An 18197-nucleotide genomic window follows, 5' to 3' on the forward strand; every position below is an offset into this window, starting at 1 on the left:
TAGCTGCGGTCCCAGCACCGAGCCTTGCGGTACCCCACTAGTCACTGCCTGCCATTCTGAAAGGGACCCGTTAATCCCTACTCTTTGTTTCCTGTCTGCCAATCCAGACATCATTCTGGTAAACCTCCCCTGCACCCTTTCTAAAGCCTCCACATCCTTCATGTAATGGGGCGATCAGAACTGTGCACAATACTCCAATTGCGACCTAACCAAAGTCCTATTAAGCTGCATCATGACTTCAGAAGAGAGTCAATACCCACAAACGAAAGCTAGTGGGACCATCTTAGATGGGACATCTTGGTCGGCATGGACCTGTTGGGCTAAAGGGCCTGTTTCCGTGCTCCATGACTGTATGATGGATGCAGAGCAAGGAAATTTTTAAAAAGGAACAAAATGTGTAGTGATGTTTTTAATAGATTAAATGGAAATCAAATTAATCTATTAAAATATATATCACTCCACATTGTGTTCCTTTTGCTGAATTACTCAAATCAAATTCAAATAAAGGATGTGTTACTGATATCTTACATGATAGCTGCCAGAATGTGAAAATCACACTTGGGCTCATAAAAGCTGAGTGGTGAATGTTGAGAAAGCAATAAAAGATAATTGCAGGTAAGCATGCACCTGCTTTGTAAAAATCCTAGTAATCAATGGCCAGGAAATAGTACTAATTGTACCTGTGGGGTCAACAACCTCACTCACCACTTGTGCTAAACTCACAGTCCAGTAAATCAAACAAATCAGTGCATTTGATGTCATACCCTGTGTAGCATTACTGAGTGCTGTGTTCACACTGGTTCTACTTGTAGTATAAGAAAATAATTGCAGATGCTGGTACAAATCAAAGGTATTTATTCACAAAATGCTGGAGTAACTCAGCAGGTCAGGCAGCATCTCGGGAGAGAAGGGATGGGTGACGTTTCGGGTCGAGACCCTTCTTCAGACTGTCTGAAGAAGGGTCTCGACCCGAAACGTCGCCCATTCCTTCTCTCCCGAGATGCTGCCTGACCTGCTGAGTTACTCCAGCATTTTGTGAATAAACATTGGTTCTACTTGCTCAGTACATCAAATATATATTTGTGTGTATATGTAACATGATATTCTTGCTCCGCTGGTCCTTGTAATCTGCTCCAGCATCACACTTTTGACTGGGCTTCCCTGTATCCCAACATCTCTGATTCACTTTGCACAGGAAGGAATTGCAAAAGGTGGTTTACACCGAAGATAGACATAAAAAGCTGGAGTAACTCAGCGGGTCAGGCTGCATCTCTGGAGAAAAGGAATAGGTGACGTTTTGGGTCGAGACTCTTCAGAGTAGTGTGTATCTTCGGATTCACTTTGTGTAGGAAGAAACTGCAGATGCTGGTTCACACTGAAGATAGACACAAAATGCTGGAGTAACTCAGCAAGGCAGGCAGTATCTCTGGAGAGAAGGAATGGGTGCTGTTTCTGGTCGAGACCCTTCAGAACGTCACCCTTTTCTTCTCTCCAGAGATGCTGCTGATCTCGCTGAGTTATTCGAGCATTTTGTGTCTACTGATTCACTTTATCTGGCAAAGCCTTCAGCTGATCTGGCTGCACTGCGGACTGATTAGGTTAACAATGGTCGAGGGAAACTTTGACACTAATCCTGGGTAAAGTTGTCATTTGGAAAAATTCTGGGTAGTAAATCTCTGTTATCATTTAATAAAAGCAAGGCTGCTTTACTAGATTGCATTCTTTGCTGAAGTAATGAAGAGAGTTGATGTGTATTTTGGGTTTTCAAAAGGAATTTAATGGAGTGCCACCGAGCGATAGACCTGTTAACAAAACTGAAGGCCACGACTGGGAAGTAGAAGCTGGGTTAAAAGAGTGGGAAGCAATTGGTTTTCAGTTTGGAAGTGGAGAATGATCTCACTCAAGAATCGGTGTTGAAACAGGAAATGTGGAAATTGTCAGTAGATCATGTCTGGTTGCAGGGAGGCATGGTGACGCAGTGGTAGAGTTGCTGCCTTAAAGCGCAAGTGACCCGTGGTCAATCCTGACCACGAGTGCTGTCTATGTGGAGTTTGTATGAACGTGTGGGTTCTTCCCGGGTGCTCCGGTTTCCTCCCACACTCCAAAGATGTACAGGTTTGTTGGTTAATTTGCCTTTGGTAAAGATTGTAAATTGTCTCGGATATGTAGGATAATGCTAGTGTGCAGGGTAATCGCTAGTCGGCGCGGACTTGTGGGCCAAAATGGCTTGTTTCCACGCTGTATCTCAAACCTAAACTAAACTTCACAAAGCTGGACATCAGACCTCGATGCTGATGTAGAGTCAACAATTTGAAATGTTGACTGTGTTTCTGCCTGCACAGATGCCTCTTTACCCTTTGGGTATTTCCAGTGTTTTGAAATTCGTATAGGTTTTCAATGTTGCAGCATTTTCTTTTAGATTTGTGACCTGACATTCAGAATTCAAATACACCGAGGAGAGTAATAAACTCCAGGAGCTTGGAGATTGTCTAACTGGATAAACATGTGGCAGTTAATATTTAATGCAGAGAATTCTATCTGCATTCTTCCCATCTGGTCTCTGCTGCTCATACTCACACTGCTGTTCTCATTGCTGAGGGATATTTTGATAGAATAGACTCGCGTATGGAGTTCTGATCTTATTTTAAATGATGTGAAGGTGTGAAATAAATGTATAAGCTTGGTTTAGTTAGTTTAGTTGAAAAGCTTTTGTTGTGTGCTAGCCTGTCAGCAGAAAGACAATACACGATTACAGTCGAGTCATCCACAGTGTACAGATACATGATCAAGGGAATAACGATAAGTGCAAGATAAAGTCCAGTAAAGTCTGATCTCTGGGAGGTCGGTAAGCCGCTGGTCTCCACGGTCGCCGTGGGCCTCGCTGGTCGGTCCTCGCAGCACCAAGAGTTGTTACGGTAGGTCTTCTTGTCCCGGGAGTCGGAAAATTGATTGATTTTTACTTTAGTTTAGTTTAGAGATACAGCGCGGAAACAGGCCCTTCGGCCCACCGAGTCTGCATCGACCAGCGATCCCCGCACACTAACACCATCCTACACACACTGGGGACATTTTTTAAACATTTATACCAAGCTCATTAACCTTCAAACCTGTACATCTTTTGGAGTGTTGGAGGAGAAAACCCACGCAGGTCACGGGGAGAACGTACTAACTCTGTACAGACAGCACCCATAGCCAGGACCAAACTGAGTCTCTGGTACTGAAAGGCAATAGTTCTACCGCCAAGCTACCGTGCCGCCCGTGAAAGGAGATTAGGAAAAGCTTAGTTAAAGTAAGAAATGCTGCTGTTGGAGTAGAGATTTAAAAGAGTGGAACGATTGTAATGTGTGATTGCAGATCCACTTCTGTGATCAGCGCACAGAGTCGCCTGGCTTGGGAGCCATCTTGAATCCAGATGGTGCAAACATTGAGAGGTTTCTAGGACAAAGTGATGATCTCTTTTCTTCAGAAAAACTAAAGGTTATTGGACATCTTTAAGGTTCTGAAATAATTTGGAAGAGAAGACAATGATGTTTCTACCTGTAAAGAAGGCCTAAACTTGGCTCTGAATAAAACCTTGTATTAGTACATCTAATGTTCAATTCAGGAAATGCTTCTATACTCGTGGAATTTAAGGCAAAATTGCATATGTGCTTTTAACAATTAGTTGTATAAACAGACGAGGGAAAAGGGAATAGATTGATGGCGTGAGGTTGAAAAGATGCAAGAACCTGTTGAAAACCCTGTGTGGATTAGAGGGGATTAGTTACAAGGGGAAATTGGATGGACCTTTGGTGGAACACTGGAGGGAGACCTAGCAGAAGGATATAAAATGATGAGAGGTATTGATAGGGCAGAACCTTTTGTAGGGTGGCTGGTTCACGCTGCCAGGGTAGTATTGGAGGCATATATGATAATGGTGTTTAAGGGGCTTTTAAATAGGGACTTGGATATCCAGGGACTGGAGGGATATGGATCACATGCAGGCGGATCTTGACATCTTGTTCGGCACAGACATTGTGGACTGAAGAGCCTATTCCAGTGTTGCACTTTTCTATGATCTCTGTCAATCGTGTGTGGTGAAACACTTTCATTTCCACGTGGGTCAAATGGTTTGTTTTCTATGAAGCTGTTTGCATTGTACTTCATGGCTGCTGGGAATCAAGGGAAGTGCCACTTCTCTTTTACTGTCCTCCTGAACTCCCCTCCCAATTCTTTACCACCCTGCCCTCCGTTTGTCTCAGTCAGGGGAAACTGCTTACCCTATGAATGTCAAAAAGACCATTGTAACAGCAAAGCTGTACTTTTGTAGTTCATTTATTCCTGGACTGATCTTCGCTTTGCTTTTTAACAAAAGCCCAGCAGTCTCAGTTTGTTGTGCAATGAAGCAACTGAAGTGGCTAACCTTTCAAAACATTTATTTTCTCTTTTCTGTATACATTAGAGATCACCATTTAAATCCTTATAAACTCGGAGGGAGGTCACTCTCACTGAGCGATGTCTGTGCCCCTGATACCGACAGGAGCTAGGACCTCTACTATAGTGGTCCAAATCGTTCATTCAGCTCTTTGTGGGGAAACACCTGCATTTTGATTTGGAGTCTGCACCATCTGCGAAGCTGTGGCCTTGGACAGTGCATTGTTATTCTGTGCTCCTGCCTGCATTTAAATCTCTTTTCCAACGAGTCACTAAATTGTGCATCGAAAATGCTTAGAACGTAAACATTGTGATGTGTGTGTAATACTTGATGCATTTTTTGCCTGGTTGAATTAGCGAAGAAATTTGATTCATTGTTATACTGGAAGAGAAATCGTTTGATCCATTGATTTTATGGTAGCTCAGCCTCGATCCTTTCCTGTTGCCCTGTAGGTTTTTCCTTTGACTGCCTTTCTCCCCCATGCAAGCACTAATTCACTCTGTTTCCGCCATCCTTTCAGACAGTAGATTCCATAAATTAACTTGGTTGGAGTAGCCATAACGAAGGCTTTAAATGTTCGGTTCTTATCTAACATGTTTTATATCAACTAAGCAGATTTACTTTCAGGTTTTTCATGCTTTAAAGGGAAAGTCACCCGATGTTTTTTTTACTTTAGAGATACAGCGCAGAAACAGTCCCTTCAGCCCACCAAGTCAGTCACACCAGCACACTAGATTCCCGTACACTAGCACTATCTTACACACTAGGGACCATTTACAATTTTTCCCAAAGCCAATTAACCTACAGACCTGTACATCTTTGGAGTGTGGGAGGAAGCCGGAGCATCCGGGGAAAACCCATGCAGTCACGGGAAGAATGTACAAAGTCCGTACAGATGGCACCCGTAGTCAGGATCGAACCTGGGTCTCTGGCGCTGTAAGGCAGCAACTTTACCGCTGTACCACTGTGCCCCCTCAAGTCAAAGATTAAATACTCGACTTTCATCTCTGGTACCTGAGGTTCAAACTGGGTTTAAAACTGTGAGTTTGATGTATCCTCTGCCCTGCTGCTGAGCTGTGAGGGTTTGATGAAGTGAGATTGGCAGTCTCCCTGCATGCTTGCAGTTCCCATTGAGCTCCAATGGGAGTGTGGGAAGGAACTGCAGATGCCGGTTTAAACCGAAGATAGACACAAAATGCTGGAGCAACTCAGCGGGACAGGCAGCATCTCTGGAGAGAAGGAATGGGTGACGTTTCGGGTCGAGACCCTGAAGGGTGTCTGAAGATGCCTGTCCCGCTGAGTTGCTCCAGCAATTTGTGTCTATCCTTGAGCTCCAATGGGAGCTGACCCTAACAGCAGTATATGGGCATGTTCACAGATTCTCTTGTGCAATCCGGGCGGGATATAAATATAAGAATATGATGGGCATTATGGAGGCTGAGTTGATGGTGCTGTACTAGGCATTGGTTAACAGACAGAAAATAAAGAGTCGGTATTAGTGGGATATTTTGGACAGGGAAGCTGTAAATATTTATGTTGCCTCGGGGACTATTGCTGAGGCTCCAGCTGTCCACAATCTATATTAATGAACTGGATGAGAGAAGCAAGTGTAATATATCCAAGTTTGTTGTTAATGCAAAGATAAAGCCAGACAGCATGGACACAGGCCATCGATGCTGGTTCTGCACCTTTTCGCACCTCTAGTCTCAGAGTCTAGACCCGGACTCTCAGTCTCAAGAAGGATCTCAACCCGAAATGCAACCTATTTCTTTTCTCCAGAGATGCTGCCTGGACCCGCTGAGTTACTCTAGCATTTGGTGTTATTCTTTGATAGAAACAGGCCCTTTGGCCAAACTCATCCATGCCAACCAAGTTACCCAATCGTTCCTGTTCCTGGCCCATATTCCGAACCTTTCCTATCCATGCACCTGTCCAAGTGACTTTTCAATTTCATAATTGTACTAACCTCTTTTTCATCTGGCAGTGTGTTCCATGTACACACCACCCTCCATGTGAAAAGGTTGTCCCTCAGGTTCTCTTTAAATCTTTTCCTTCTCAGCTTAAACATGCCCTCCCGTTATGAACTCCCTTAACTTAGAGAAAAGACTAGCTATTCACTTTGTCTATTTACCTCATGATTTTATTAACCTCTGTAAGGTCGCCCCTCAGCATTCAATGCTCCAGGGGGAAAAAATCCAGCTTATTCTACTTGTCAATCAAACCCTCCAGACCCGATAGCATCCTCGTGAATCTTTCTTGGCACCCTTCCACTTTAATGACATCCTTCCTATCGCAGGGTGACCAGAACTGTACAAAATACTCCAAGTTGCCTTGCCATACTCCAAATGTAGCTTTTCCGATGGGTTACTGATGGTTGGCAGTGTGGTCATTGAGTCAGAGAGCTGTGCAGCATGTAACAGGCTCGTCAGCCCAACCTGTCCATGCTGTCTAAGGGCTCGTCCTATTTACGCACAAAATGCTGGAGTAACTCAGCCCATCTTATAGACAATAGGTGCAGGAGGAGGCCATTCGGCCTTTTGAGCCAGCACCGCCATTCAATATGATCATGGCTGATCATTCTCAATCAGTACCCCGTTCCTGCCTTCTCCCCATACCCCCTGACTCCGCTATCATTAAGAGCTCTATCCAGCTCTCTCCTGAAAGCATTCAGAGAATTGGCCTCCACTGCCTTCTGAGGCAGAGAATTCCACAGATTTACAACTCTCTGACTGAAAAAGTTTTTCCTCATCTCAGTTCTAAATGGCCTACCCCTTATTCTTAAACTGTGGCCCCTTGTTCTGGACTCCCCCAACATTGGGAACATGTTTCCTGCCTCTAACGTGTCCAACCCCTTAATAATCTTATACTTTTCGATAAGATCTCCTCTCATCCTTCTAAATTCCAGTGTATACAAGCCTAGTCGCTCCATTCTTTCAACATATGATAGTCCTGCCATTCTGGGAATTAACCTAGTTATCTTCAAGCAGCATCTTTGGGGAGAAGAAATGGATGATGTTTCGGGTCGAGACCCTTCTTCAGACCAAGAGTCGGGGAAGGGGAGATACAGAGATGAGGGAGTGTCGGGTGTGAGAACGAGACATCAAAGGAGATCAAGGAACATGTAGAATAGATCGTTGTTAGCTGAGAGAAGGTAACAGCAAACAGATAAAATGTAATTAGGGACAGTCAGACTGGTCGGGGAACTGGGAAGGGGGAGGGATAGAGAGAGAGAGAGGGAAACAAAGGTTACTTGAAGTTTAAAGAAGTCAATATATTGAGGTGTAAATTGCCCAAGTGAAAGATGATGTGCTGTTCCTCCAAGTTACACTGGGCCTAACTCTTACAATGGAGGAGGCCCAGGACAGAAATGTCAGTGTGGGAATGGGAGGGGGAGTTAAAGTGTTTAGCAACTGGGAGATCAGGTAGGTTTAGGTGACCTGAGCGGAGGTGTTCAGCGAAACGATCGCTGAGCCTGCGCTTGGTCTCGCCGATATATAGGAGTCCACACCTGGAACAGCGGATACAGTAGATGTGGTTGGAGGAGGTGCAAGTGAACCTCTGTCTCACCTGAAAAGACTGTCTGGGTCCTTTGATGGTGTTGAGGGAGGGAGTATAAGGACAGGTGTTGCAGGGGAAAGTACCTGGGAGGGGGTTGGATTGGGTGGGAAGGGATGAGTTAACTATAACAAGCTAGTCCTATTTACCTGCATTTGGTCCCTGTGAGGATGGTGCAGGGAGGTATTTGGTAATACCTGCCATCAGAGGCCGAGACATTATATGCAGTTGTACAAAGCATCGGTTAGGCCATATCCGGAGTATTGTGTATGTTTCTTGTCATCACAATGTAGGGAGTGTGTGGTAGCAATAGAGAGAGTGCAGTAGAGATTCACCAGGATGTCTCCTGCAACGGAGAGCTGGAGTAACAAGAAGCGACTCTATTGATCACACTGAAGTTGGGGATTGTGGAGGTGGCTGTCAGGGGAGGTGGTGGAGGTAGATAGTATTATGACATTTAAAAGGCATTTTGAACAAACACGTGGATAGGAAAGGAGTAGATGGATATGGGCCTAACGTAGATAGGCATCTTGGCCAACGTAGCCAGTGACGGCTGTTTTGACCCGTTTCACTGCTGTGTGATTCTTTCAGGGCTGATGGAGTAGATGTAGTGATGTTATCTTCGCTGGTTAACGAAAACCAGTGACAGTCTCAAAACAAGCCACTCATAACGGAGACAAAAAATAATCTTCACCCAGAGGGCAGCGAAAGACTGTGGAGGCTCTTTTATTTTGAATTTGTAAATGAAGAGAATCAGTGCTGGAGGTGAAGGATCAGTCATGATCTTATTAAATAACAAGGCAGACGCTGGGGTTTACATAGCCTAAATCCTCAATCTGTCAAGTTCTTATCTAACTGTGTTCTTCTAGCCTTTGATGCCTGACTAGTGGATGCAAGGCTGTGATCATCAGCGTAAATTGCTTTCAAACTTAAATGCCCTCATGTTTTTAAGTACAGCTAATCCTGCATTGTTCAGTCTAGGCAATTGATGACCTGACTTGGAGTGATATTCTGGTTAGTGTGTATGTCAATCATAATATGCCATAATATTAGATGAAACCAGAGCACAAGAGGCTCCTGTGTCGGATTATCTGAATTAGTCGTGCTGAACAATATCTGTTTCTCTGCCATTAGAATCAATGCGATTCTATGTAATGGACTTGTCCTTTACAGTTCACCCACTGTTGCATCTTTGTAGATTGCCTTGCCTTTTTCACTTTCTCTTTGGCAATTCCACTCTGGGCGGTGGCGCAGCGGTAGAGTTGCTATCTTACAGCTATTGCAACCCATGTTCGATGCTGACTACGGGTGCTGTCGGTATGGGGTTTACATGTTGGCCCTGTGACCTCGTGGGTTTTCTCCGAGATTACGGTTTCCTCCCACACTCCAAAGACGTACAGTGTAAGAAAATAACTGCAGATGCTGGTACAAATCGAAGGTATTTTTTGCACCAAATGCTGGAGTAACTCAGCAGGTCAGGCAGCATCTCAGGAGAGAAGGAATGGGTGACGTTTTGGGTCGAGACCCTTCTTCAGACTGAAGACCAAAAACATACAGATTAGTAGGTTAATTGGCTTGGTATAAGTGTAAATTGTCCCGTGTGTGTACGACGGTGTTAATGGGCGGGGATCGCTGGTTGGTGCGGACTCGGTGGGCCGAAGGGCCTGTTTCCGCACTGTATTTCTAAACTAAACTATTATTCACTCAATTTCCGCTTTATATCTTTCCATCTCATTTCACCGACTTTTCTTCATGTATTTTGTCCACATCATTCTGTAATTACCGTCCTCTTGCCACTGATACCAGCACCACTCCTGGTTAGGTAAATGGGGAGGTGACCAGTTTGCATTGGGATTTGGCATACAAATAATGTGGTGAGATAATGAACTGTAATGATCCCCGCCATTAATCATAGAAGTATCTCGGTCAGATTCCTGTTCAAAAAATTATCCATAATTTCCACTCTTGTTAGTTTTACCTTGAATCTTTGGTGGTCTATAATTGGTATATGTTTATATGGAACTTGGTAGAAAGCTATGTTCCGTACGATCCATCCATGATGAGTGCTGGTTGAACATGTAAGGTTTTTTAAAATAATCTGCTCATTGGCATCTAATGTATCCCATTAGTTATACAAGATTGAGGCAAAAGGAATATTCTAATTTTTAAGAGATTCTGATGAAGGGTTTCGACCCAAAACATCACCTATTCCTTTTCTCCAGAGATGTTGCCTGACTTGCTGAGTTACTCCAGCATTTTGTGTCAGTCTTCAGTGTAAGCCAGTAACGGCAGTTCCTTCCTACACATTCTAATTTTTCTGTCCATCTTTTATGTGCTCACACCGGATTTTGGGCTTTTCCGGCCCAATGCTATGGAGTTCCAACCATAAACCTCTTTGCTTTTATGCCATTTCCACGCCCATTTCCACACTTCAGTCTCTAATATCTAGAGTATGACCAGCACAATTGAACATATTTACAATTTCCCCATCTTTACAAATTTACTCTAGTTGGTTGACAAACGTATACAACTAAAGGAGCAACAGTACTTCTTAGCTGGTTAGGATTTTGATTAAAATAAGTTGAGGTGCTTAAATCATGCAGAATCTCATGGAGAAACAGACTGCTGCCTGTGCTTCCTTCCACTCCTCTTCTACTGACCTCATTACTGTTTCTTTTTATTCCTTTGTTGTGCTTGCCTAACTTTCGCTTAAATGCCTTTTCTCTCATTCATCGCAATTATTCCTCTCGAGTGACTTCCACACATTCAACACTCAATTCCCCATTGGATTTATTAGTGACCGTCTTAATCTTTTGACCAAAAGCTGCAGTTAGAAATCTGAAATTAAAAAGAAGGGGCGGCACGGTAGCGCAGCAGTAGAGTTGCTGCTTTACAGCGAATGCAGCGCCGGAGACTCAGGTTCGATCCTGACTATGGGTGCTGCACTGTAAGGAGTTTGTACGTTCTCCCCGTGACCTGCGTGGGTTTTCTCCGAGATCTTCGGTTTCCTCCCACACTCCAAAGACGTACAGGTATGTAGGTTAATTGGCTGGGTAAAATGTTAAAAATAAATTAAAAAAATTGTCCCTAGTGGGTGTAGGATAGTGTTAATGTACGGGGATCACTGGGCGGCACGGACTTGGAGGGCCGAAAAGGCCTGTTTCCGGCTGTATATATATGATATGATATGATAAGATGCTGGAATTATTCAGCAAATCTGGGAATTTAGGATCACTGATTTTGATCTCCCACCAAATGCAAATATAATTTTCCCATCGATCCTGTTTTAGAATCATGAGGACTGCTTGCATCACTTCTCAATTTTCTTTTTGTAAAGTCTTGGCTTGTTCAATCTTCTCAGATATAATTCCTGTAACTTTTTTAATCTTATCCAGTACATCTCAGTATTGTGTAGGAAGGAACTGCCGATGCTGGTTTACACTGAAGATAGACACATAAGGCTGGAGCGATTGGGCTTGTATACACTGGAATTTAGAAGGATGAGGGGGGATCTTATTGAAACATATAAGATAATTAGGGGATTGGACACATTAGAGGCAGGAAACATGTTCCCAATGTTGGGGGAGTCCAGAACAAGGGGCCACAGTTTAAGAATAAGGGGTAGGCCATTTAGAACGGAGATGAGGAAGAACTTTTTCAGTCAGAGAGTGGTGAAGGTGTGGAATTCTCTGCCTCAGAATGCAGTGGAGGCCAGTTCGTTGGATGCTTTCAAGAGAGAGCTGGATAGAGCTCTTAAGGATAGCGGAGTGAGGGGGTATGGGGAGAAGGCAGGAACGGGGTACTGATTGAGAGTGATCAGCCATGATCGCATTGAATGGCGGTGCTGGCTCGAAGGGCTGAATGGCCTACTCCTGCACCTATTGTCTATTGTCTATAATGCTGGAGTAACTCAGCGGGTCAGGAAGCATCTCTGGAGAAAAGGAAGAGGTGACGTTTTAGGTCGAGACCCTTCCTCAGAATCTCAATATTCATTGCTTGGAGACCTGAATTGTGTTCAATATTCTGCGGGGTCTTGCCGGGATTCCATGCGTGTTCCAACACAAACCTCAATTTTCCAGTTCTGTTTCCTTAGCAATGATCGCTGATGCTTTGAAGTCATCTTTAAAGCCCTTGTGGCCCTGACTCAAGTTTTAGCGGTTTTGTCCTTTAAGCTATTTCATGCTGAAGCTGTGAATTTTATTTGGTACCTAAATGTCCAGCCTACAACTTCATTCATTAATTGTAATTTTATTTTGAACTCATAACCCTTACTAACTCTACAGTAGCAGCTACTCTCAGCTGCCCCATAAATATTTGGGCTTTGGGCACAGTTTGAAATTGTACTTCCAATTCCCAAGCCCAAATCATTGATGTAAACAATGAACAGCAGTGGTCCCAGCACCAATGCTTTTGGATCCTCATTTCCCATTGTTGCACGCTGGAGTGCCCATATCTTTTCTAGTTCGCAACCAATTTGTTATTCATTCTACTACTTGTCCCTGATTGCATGGCAATTTTAGTCGTGAATTTATCATGCAATATGACATTGAAGTCATTGTGAAAATCCAAAAATATTATATTGACATCATCACCCATGTCTATTTTTCCTACTTCACGTAATTTGTTGAGGTTAGCCTTGCAAAGCACGATATTTCCATTTGAAATTATGCTGGGTATTCATCATATTTTTGATTTCTGGATTAAAGGTTTGAATATAGTATGGTATTAAAACCAAGCTTGCACTTCAGCTAGGTCTGCTGGACTTCAGTGGGAGTAATGCTATCTCTGGGTGAGAAGGTTGGGACTCTAAGCTCCATCATGGTCGAAGACATCCCCCCTGTCAAAAAACCCCACTCGCCTGTGGTGACCTATTACCTGTCTTACTTTGCCCTGCCTTTCCCCTTTCCAGCTCCACAGTCAGTCTGAAGAAGGGTCTCAACCCAAAACGTCACCTATCCATGTTCTCCAAAGATATGGAACATATAAGATTAAAAGATTGAAACATATAAGATTATTAAGGGATTGGACACGTTAGAAGCAGGAAACATGTTCCCAATGTTGGGGGAGTTCAGAACCAGTGGCCACAGTTTAAGAATAAAGGGTAGGCCATTTAGAACGGAGATTAGGAAAAACTTTTTCAGTCAGAGAGTTGTAAATCTGTGGAATTCTCTGCCTCAGAAAGGAGTGGAGGCCAATTCTCTGGATGCTTTCAAGAGAGAGCTGGATAGGGCTCTTAAAGATAGCGGAGTCAGGGGGTATGGGGAGAAGGCAGGAACGGGGTACTGATTGTGAATGATCAGCCATGATCACATTGAATGGCGGTGCTGGCTCGAAGGGCCGAATGGCCTACTTCTACACCTATTATATATTGTCTAAGATGCCGCCTGACCCACTGAGTTACTCCAGCACTTTGTGTCCTTTTAAGCCCTATCATAGACTTGACTCAGCTCCAACACGTACCTGCTGTGGCAGTGTTCACGGGGCATGGAGTGCCACGGATATCCAACTTAAATTCCTCACTTCCAATTCTTTGTTGATCCCAATACAAGATCATGTGTGCAAAATGCTAACATAATAGCGCTAACATTTCAAAACTATTCCTCTGGCCTTGAGGAATACGTTCCACCTCTGATAAGAAACCACTGTCACGATATTTCTCTATCTTGAAGGGTTGTAACATTCTGGCCTTTCCTAATCTGTTGTTTGTCGCATTGAAATGAAAGATAGTGGAGTGCTATCCCAAGCAGCTGCTGTGTAGATGAACAGGCAGCTGTTACAGGTGAAAGCTTACATTTAGAAACACAGGGATATAAATTATTTTTCAATTAGTTTGCTGATCCTTTTGCGTGTCTTGTTTCCCCTCTAACTCTACCCTACAGTTTTGGTGCAAATGCTGCGATGGGCTTGGTGACCTGTTTGAAAAATAATGCACCTAGGTCAATTTTCACCTGAAGGAAAGATAGGCTAATGAATTGGGTGTTGGTCATGGTAAGACGCAGAAGGGTTGTACTCATTGAAGATCATTTATTGCATTATCATATCATATCATATATCTACAGCCGGAAACAGGCCTTTTCGGCCCTCCAAGTCCGTGCCGCCCAGTGATCCCCGTACATTAACACTATCCTACACCCACTAGGGACAATTTTTATATTTACCCAGCCAATTAACCTACATACCTGTACATCTTTGGAGTGGTGTGTTGGTGTGTATAGGTCAACGTTGTGTAAGATAACACAGAGGGTGTGTTACGCACAGGTGTTTATTTTTACAACTTCCGCCAAGCAGGCAGGATTCAAATCTTGTGTCTTTCAATAAAACATCAAATGACTCAAAATAGCCAGTGGGTGAGTTTTAAACGTTAGGGCAAGGGCTAAAGTTGTTTCTGTGGATCAGTTAGGTAAAGAATCAGATGAGAAATGTAAAACCAAGGCAATTAAATAGGAAGGATTAAGACACAATGAATTGCAGATGATGGTTTACAACAAAAGACAGTGCTGGAGTAACTTAGTGGGTCAGGTAGCATCTCTGGAAGACATGGTTAGATGACATTTCGAGTCAGGACCCTTCTTCAGACTAATCAGTCTGAAGAAGGAATCTGACCTGAAACATCGCCTATCTGTGCCTTCCAGAGATGCTGTCTGACCTATGAGTGATTCCAGCACTTTGTAAAAATGAAGCCTATCAGGCTTTCAGTGAAATATTTTGGGCAGGCTATTTTGCCTTGTGTGGATAACTCGTGCGTTGGAAATGGTTTGTATCCTTAGTCTATAAAAGCAGAGACAATTTTAAGTTCATGCATTTTTAACAATATTTTCTTGGCCAAGTCTTCGCTTGCCATTGCAAACCCTTTATTATTTGCATGAGATTACATTTAGGTGAATTCTGTGGCACTGACACCATGTGTGGTAAACTTGCACTGGGTTAATTGGATTACCTGTATCTACAGTGATTTAAATCTTTGTTTTCCACCTGCCTGCCAGCCTCGCAGCTAATTATTGCTTTGATACTACATCTGTGTTTATCTGTGTCCTTTACATTGCCATCCACAATTCACCTGTCATTACTTGGTACTCGTTAGCACCTAGTAAATTGTGTCTTTCTATATCTTGGTGGCTGGTAGATTAGAAACATGTAATTTTTCTATGTTATCTGTGCTTGTTGGCTTACTGGCTGTTGATTTTTCAATGCACCAACAATAAGTCTGTTTTTCATGCAGTTTTCCTTGCCTTTTCCAGGCGATAATGTACCCGCACCGAAGGAGAAGTTGTGAGGACTCTACGATAAAAACCTAACACACCAGCACTAGACTAGGCAACCGAGAAGAGAAAGGAATCTTTTCACAGGGAAGGTGAATCTAAGATGTCCTTAAGTAGCAGCAGTTCAGCTGGGAAAGGTGTGGATTCGAATGCTGTTGATGCCTACGACAGTGGGGATGAGTGGGATATCGGAGTTGGGAATTTAATCATTGACTTGGACGCAGATTTGGAAAAAGACCAGCAGAAAATGGAGATGTCGGGATCAAAAGATGGGAGCATCCCAGTGCCAAACGCCGTGGCAGCTCTACCAGAGAATATCAAGTTTGTCACTCCAGTTCAAGCCCCGCAGGCCAAGGAGAGCAAATCGAAGGCTAAAAGGAGCAAAAATGCAAAGGAAGGAAGTAAATCCGTGTCAGCTGCTTCTCTCTATACTGTGGGAGAATCAGGAAATGGCAAGAAAGAAATGCAGGCGCGGTCTGCAGAAATTGTGAATCCCAGTGGGCTGGGGTCATCTAACAGTACGTCTAAAGGATCGGAAAAAGGTCCAAAGACTGTTCGGAATGGAGCCGGTTCAAAAAAGGACAAGGAGGCTGGATCCAGCAAAAACAAAAAGGATAAAAGTGAGAGCAGTGGAGGTGTGCAGCCGCCTCCTGGGAACGATGCCAATACTGCACAACAACTCGGGCTGGGGTCAGGGCCAAAGGGCAGCTCGTTTGAATGTGCTCCGAGCACAAGCTGCCCAGACGGGGCTGCCGTCCAAGTGCTGGATTTGGGAAACGCACCACTGGATAGCAACAGCATTTCCAACCTGCTGGGAATTAAACCCGAAATGGAGGAGGTCGACAGTGAGTGCCGACCACTGAAGAAGGTCAAGACGGAGAAGGTAGGAACAATGGCTGTTCGTGTTCCCTTGTAAACCCAGATCCAGCAACGAGATTAGTGGTTTCTCATCAGAACCTGAGAGAAGAGATTCTCGTGTTTCATGAAGTGGCTTGTCAATTGATTCATCAGGCAATCAATTATCCTTTTAACAATCTACTGAAAGATCAGCACTCGTGAGTGGGATGGCTGGAAAGGCTGATCAGAGCCTTTTTATATTTATTGTATTTTTGCTGAGGTAATTTGCACATGTTTTTGTTTGACTCTCTACGCTCATGACATCATTAAGGGAATAGGCTGAGAGGTAATCACTGGTGCATGGGAGCTGAATTAATGTCAGTCGAGTGAACTCATTAACTGGATGGTGAGTACTTAGCTCACTTACATTGTCTGCTAGAATGCCATTTACCTGCCTGGCTGACATCTGTATTCGACTATGCTCAAGGAGAAATCACTGGGAACTATTTGTATGTGTGGATAATTTGGGGGGGGAGAAACAGAAGTTGGATTGATTGTGAGCATTGCTGTTTGTAAAAGTTTAGCCATTCAGTTCGGCCAGAGAGATTGTGCCCCACTGATTGCCGCAATGATCGACGGTAAGCCCACCTGATATCTCTAAATGAGGATGGCATACATTGTATTGATGTCATTGGGTGGGAATGAATTTCAGGTGCTGGTTTGCACTGAAGATAGACACAAAATGCTGGAGTAACTCAGGGGGTTACATCTCTCCAGGGATGCGGCCTGTCTTACTGACAGTCTCATTTTGTGTCTTTTTTATGTCATTGGGAGCAAGGCAGATGGAGGTGTTCGGTTTAATGAATTCACCACACTCCCCTGCTGTTGGAGCGGGGAGTCGGATTGCTGTGTGGGTATTGCCATTGTGATTTCTCAAGTGGGTTTGGTTCTTGAGGTTAGGTGGTCGGTCGGTTTTGTGCTCAAGTAAACTGTTGTCAAATGTTTGAGTGTTCTCCATGTTCAACATGCCCAAACAGTGACAGACAAGTAGATGCGTAGAATGGTACGAGCAAAAAAAAGAAGTCCATCAATACATTTCTTGTGTAGGAAGGAGCTGCAGATCCTGATTTACACCGAAGATAGGCACAAAATGCTGGAGTAACTCGGCGGGTCAAGCAGCATCTCTGGATGTTTCGGGTTGATACCCTTCTAAAGGGACTCGACCCCAAACGTCACCTATTCTTTTTCTCCAGAGATACTGCTTGCCCTGTTGAGTTACTTCAGCATTTAGTGTCTACAATGAATTTCTTGTGGTGAGCTCTGGTTCTAAAACAAAAGTGGGGTTGAATGGATAGGAATTGAAAGCAAATGGACTTGCTATCTGTGATGGGGCAGATCATGCTTAACACTTAACCCTGTGATCTCTTTCAAAACCATTGCAGAAAAGCTGAACCAAACAGAATACATCATAAATAAGCAGCAGTTCAAGCAGTGTTTGTAGAAAGAAACAAGAATTTACGTTTTGGATCAATAGTTTTTTAATTTACCTTGGTTTTGGAAATGGTGGAGCGGGCCATCACGGCTACGCTTAGCCAAGCTGACCCTGCAATGCTGCCAAGACCACGGTCCTTCATGTTCAGGTCAAGAACCCTGCACTTATAACAACTTGGACTTAAATGGTGCCAAATCTGACAACTCTATATACTGTCTCAGTGTACCACTGCTGTACAATAGACAATAGGTGCAGGAGTAGGCCATTCGGCCCTTCGAGCCAGCACCGCCATTCAATGTGATCATGGCTGATCATTCTCAATCAGTACCCCGTTCCTGCCTTCTCCCCAGACTCCGCTATCCGTAAGAGCTCTATCTAGCTCTCTCTTGAATGTATTCAGAGAATTGGCCTCCACTGCCTTCTGAGGCAGAGAATTCCACAGATTCACAACTCTCTGACTGAAAATGTTTTTCCTCATCTCTGTTCTAAATGGCTCTATTCTTAAACTGTGGCCCCTTGTTCTGGACTCCCCCAACATTGGGAACATGTTTCTAACGTGTCCAACCCCTTAATAATCTTATACGTTTCGATAAGATCCCCTCTCATCCTAAATTCCAGTGTATACAGTGTACACTTGTGC

General features: G+C 43.8%; 1 protein-coding gene across 6 annotated transcripts in view; it reads left to right on the top strand.

Moving 5' to 3' along the window:
- The window catches only part of znf609b (zinc finger protein 609b), a 196536-nt gene that overhangs the window by 4698 nt on the left and 173641 nt on the right, over positions 1-18197 (top strand). For all 6 annotated transcript variants that reach the window (XM_078430043.1, XM_078430049.1, XM_078430045.1 and 3 more), the window contains exon 2: positions 15208-16111. In XM_078430043.1, coding sequence (XP_078286169.1) covers positions 15332-16111 — 780 coding nt within the window. In that variant the 5' untranslated portion in view covers positions 15208-15331. The remainder of the gene's footprint in view (positions 1-15207; positions 16112-18197) is intronic.

The sequence above is a fragment of the Rhinoraja longicauda genome, chromosome 38 (assembly GCF_053455715.1).
Source record: "Rhinoraja longicauda isolate Sanriku21f chromosome 38, sRhiLon1.1, whole genome shotgun sequence".
Taxonomy (NCBI): domain Eukaryota; kingdom Metazoa; phylum Chordata; class Chondrichthyes; order Rajiformes; family Arhynchobatidae; genus Rhinoraja; species Rhinoraja longicauda.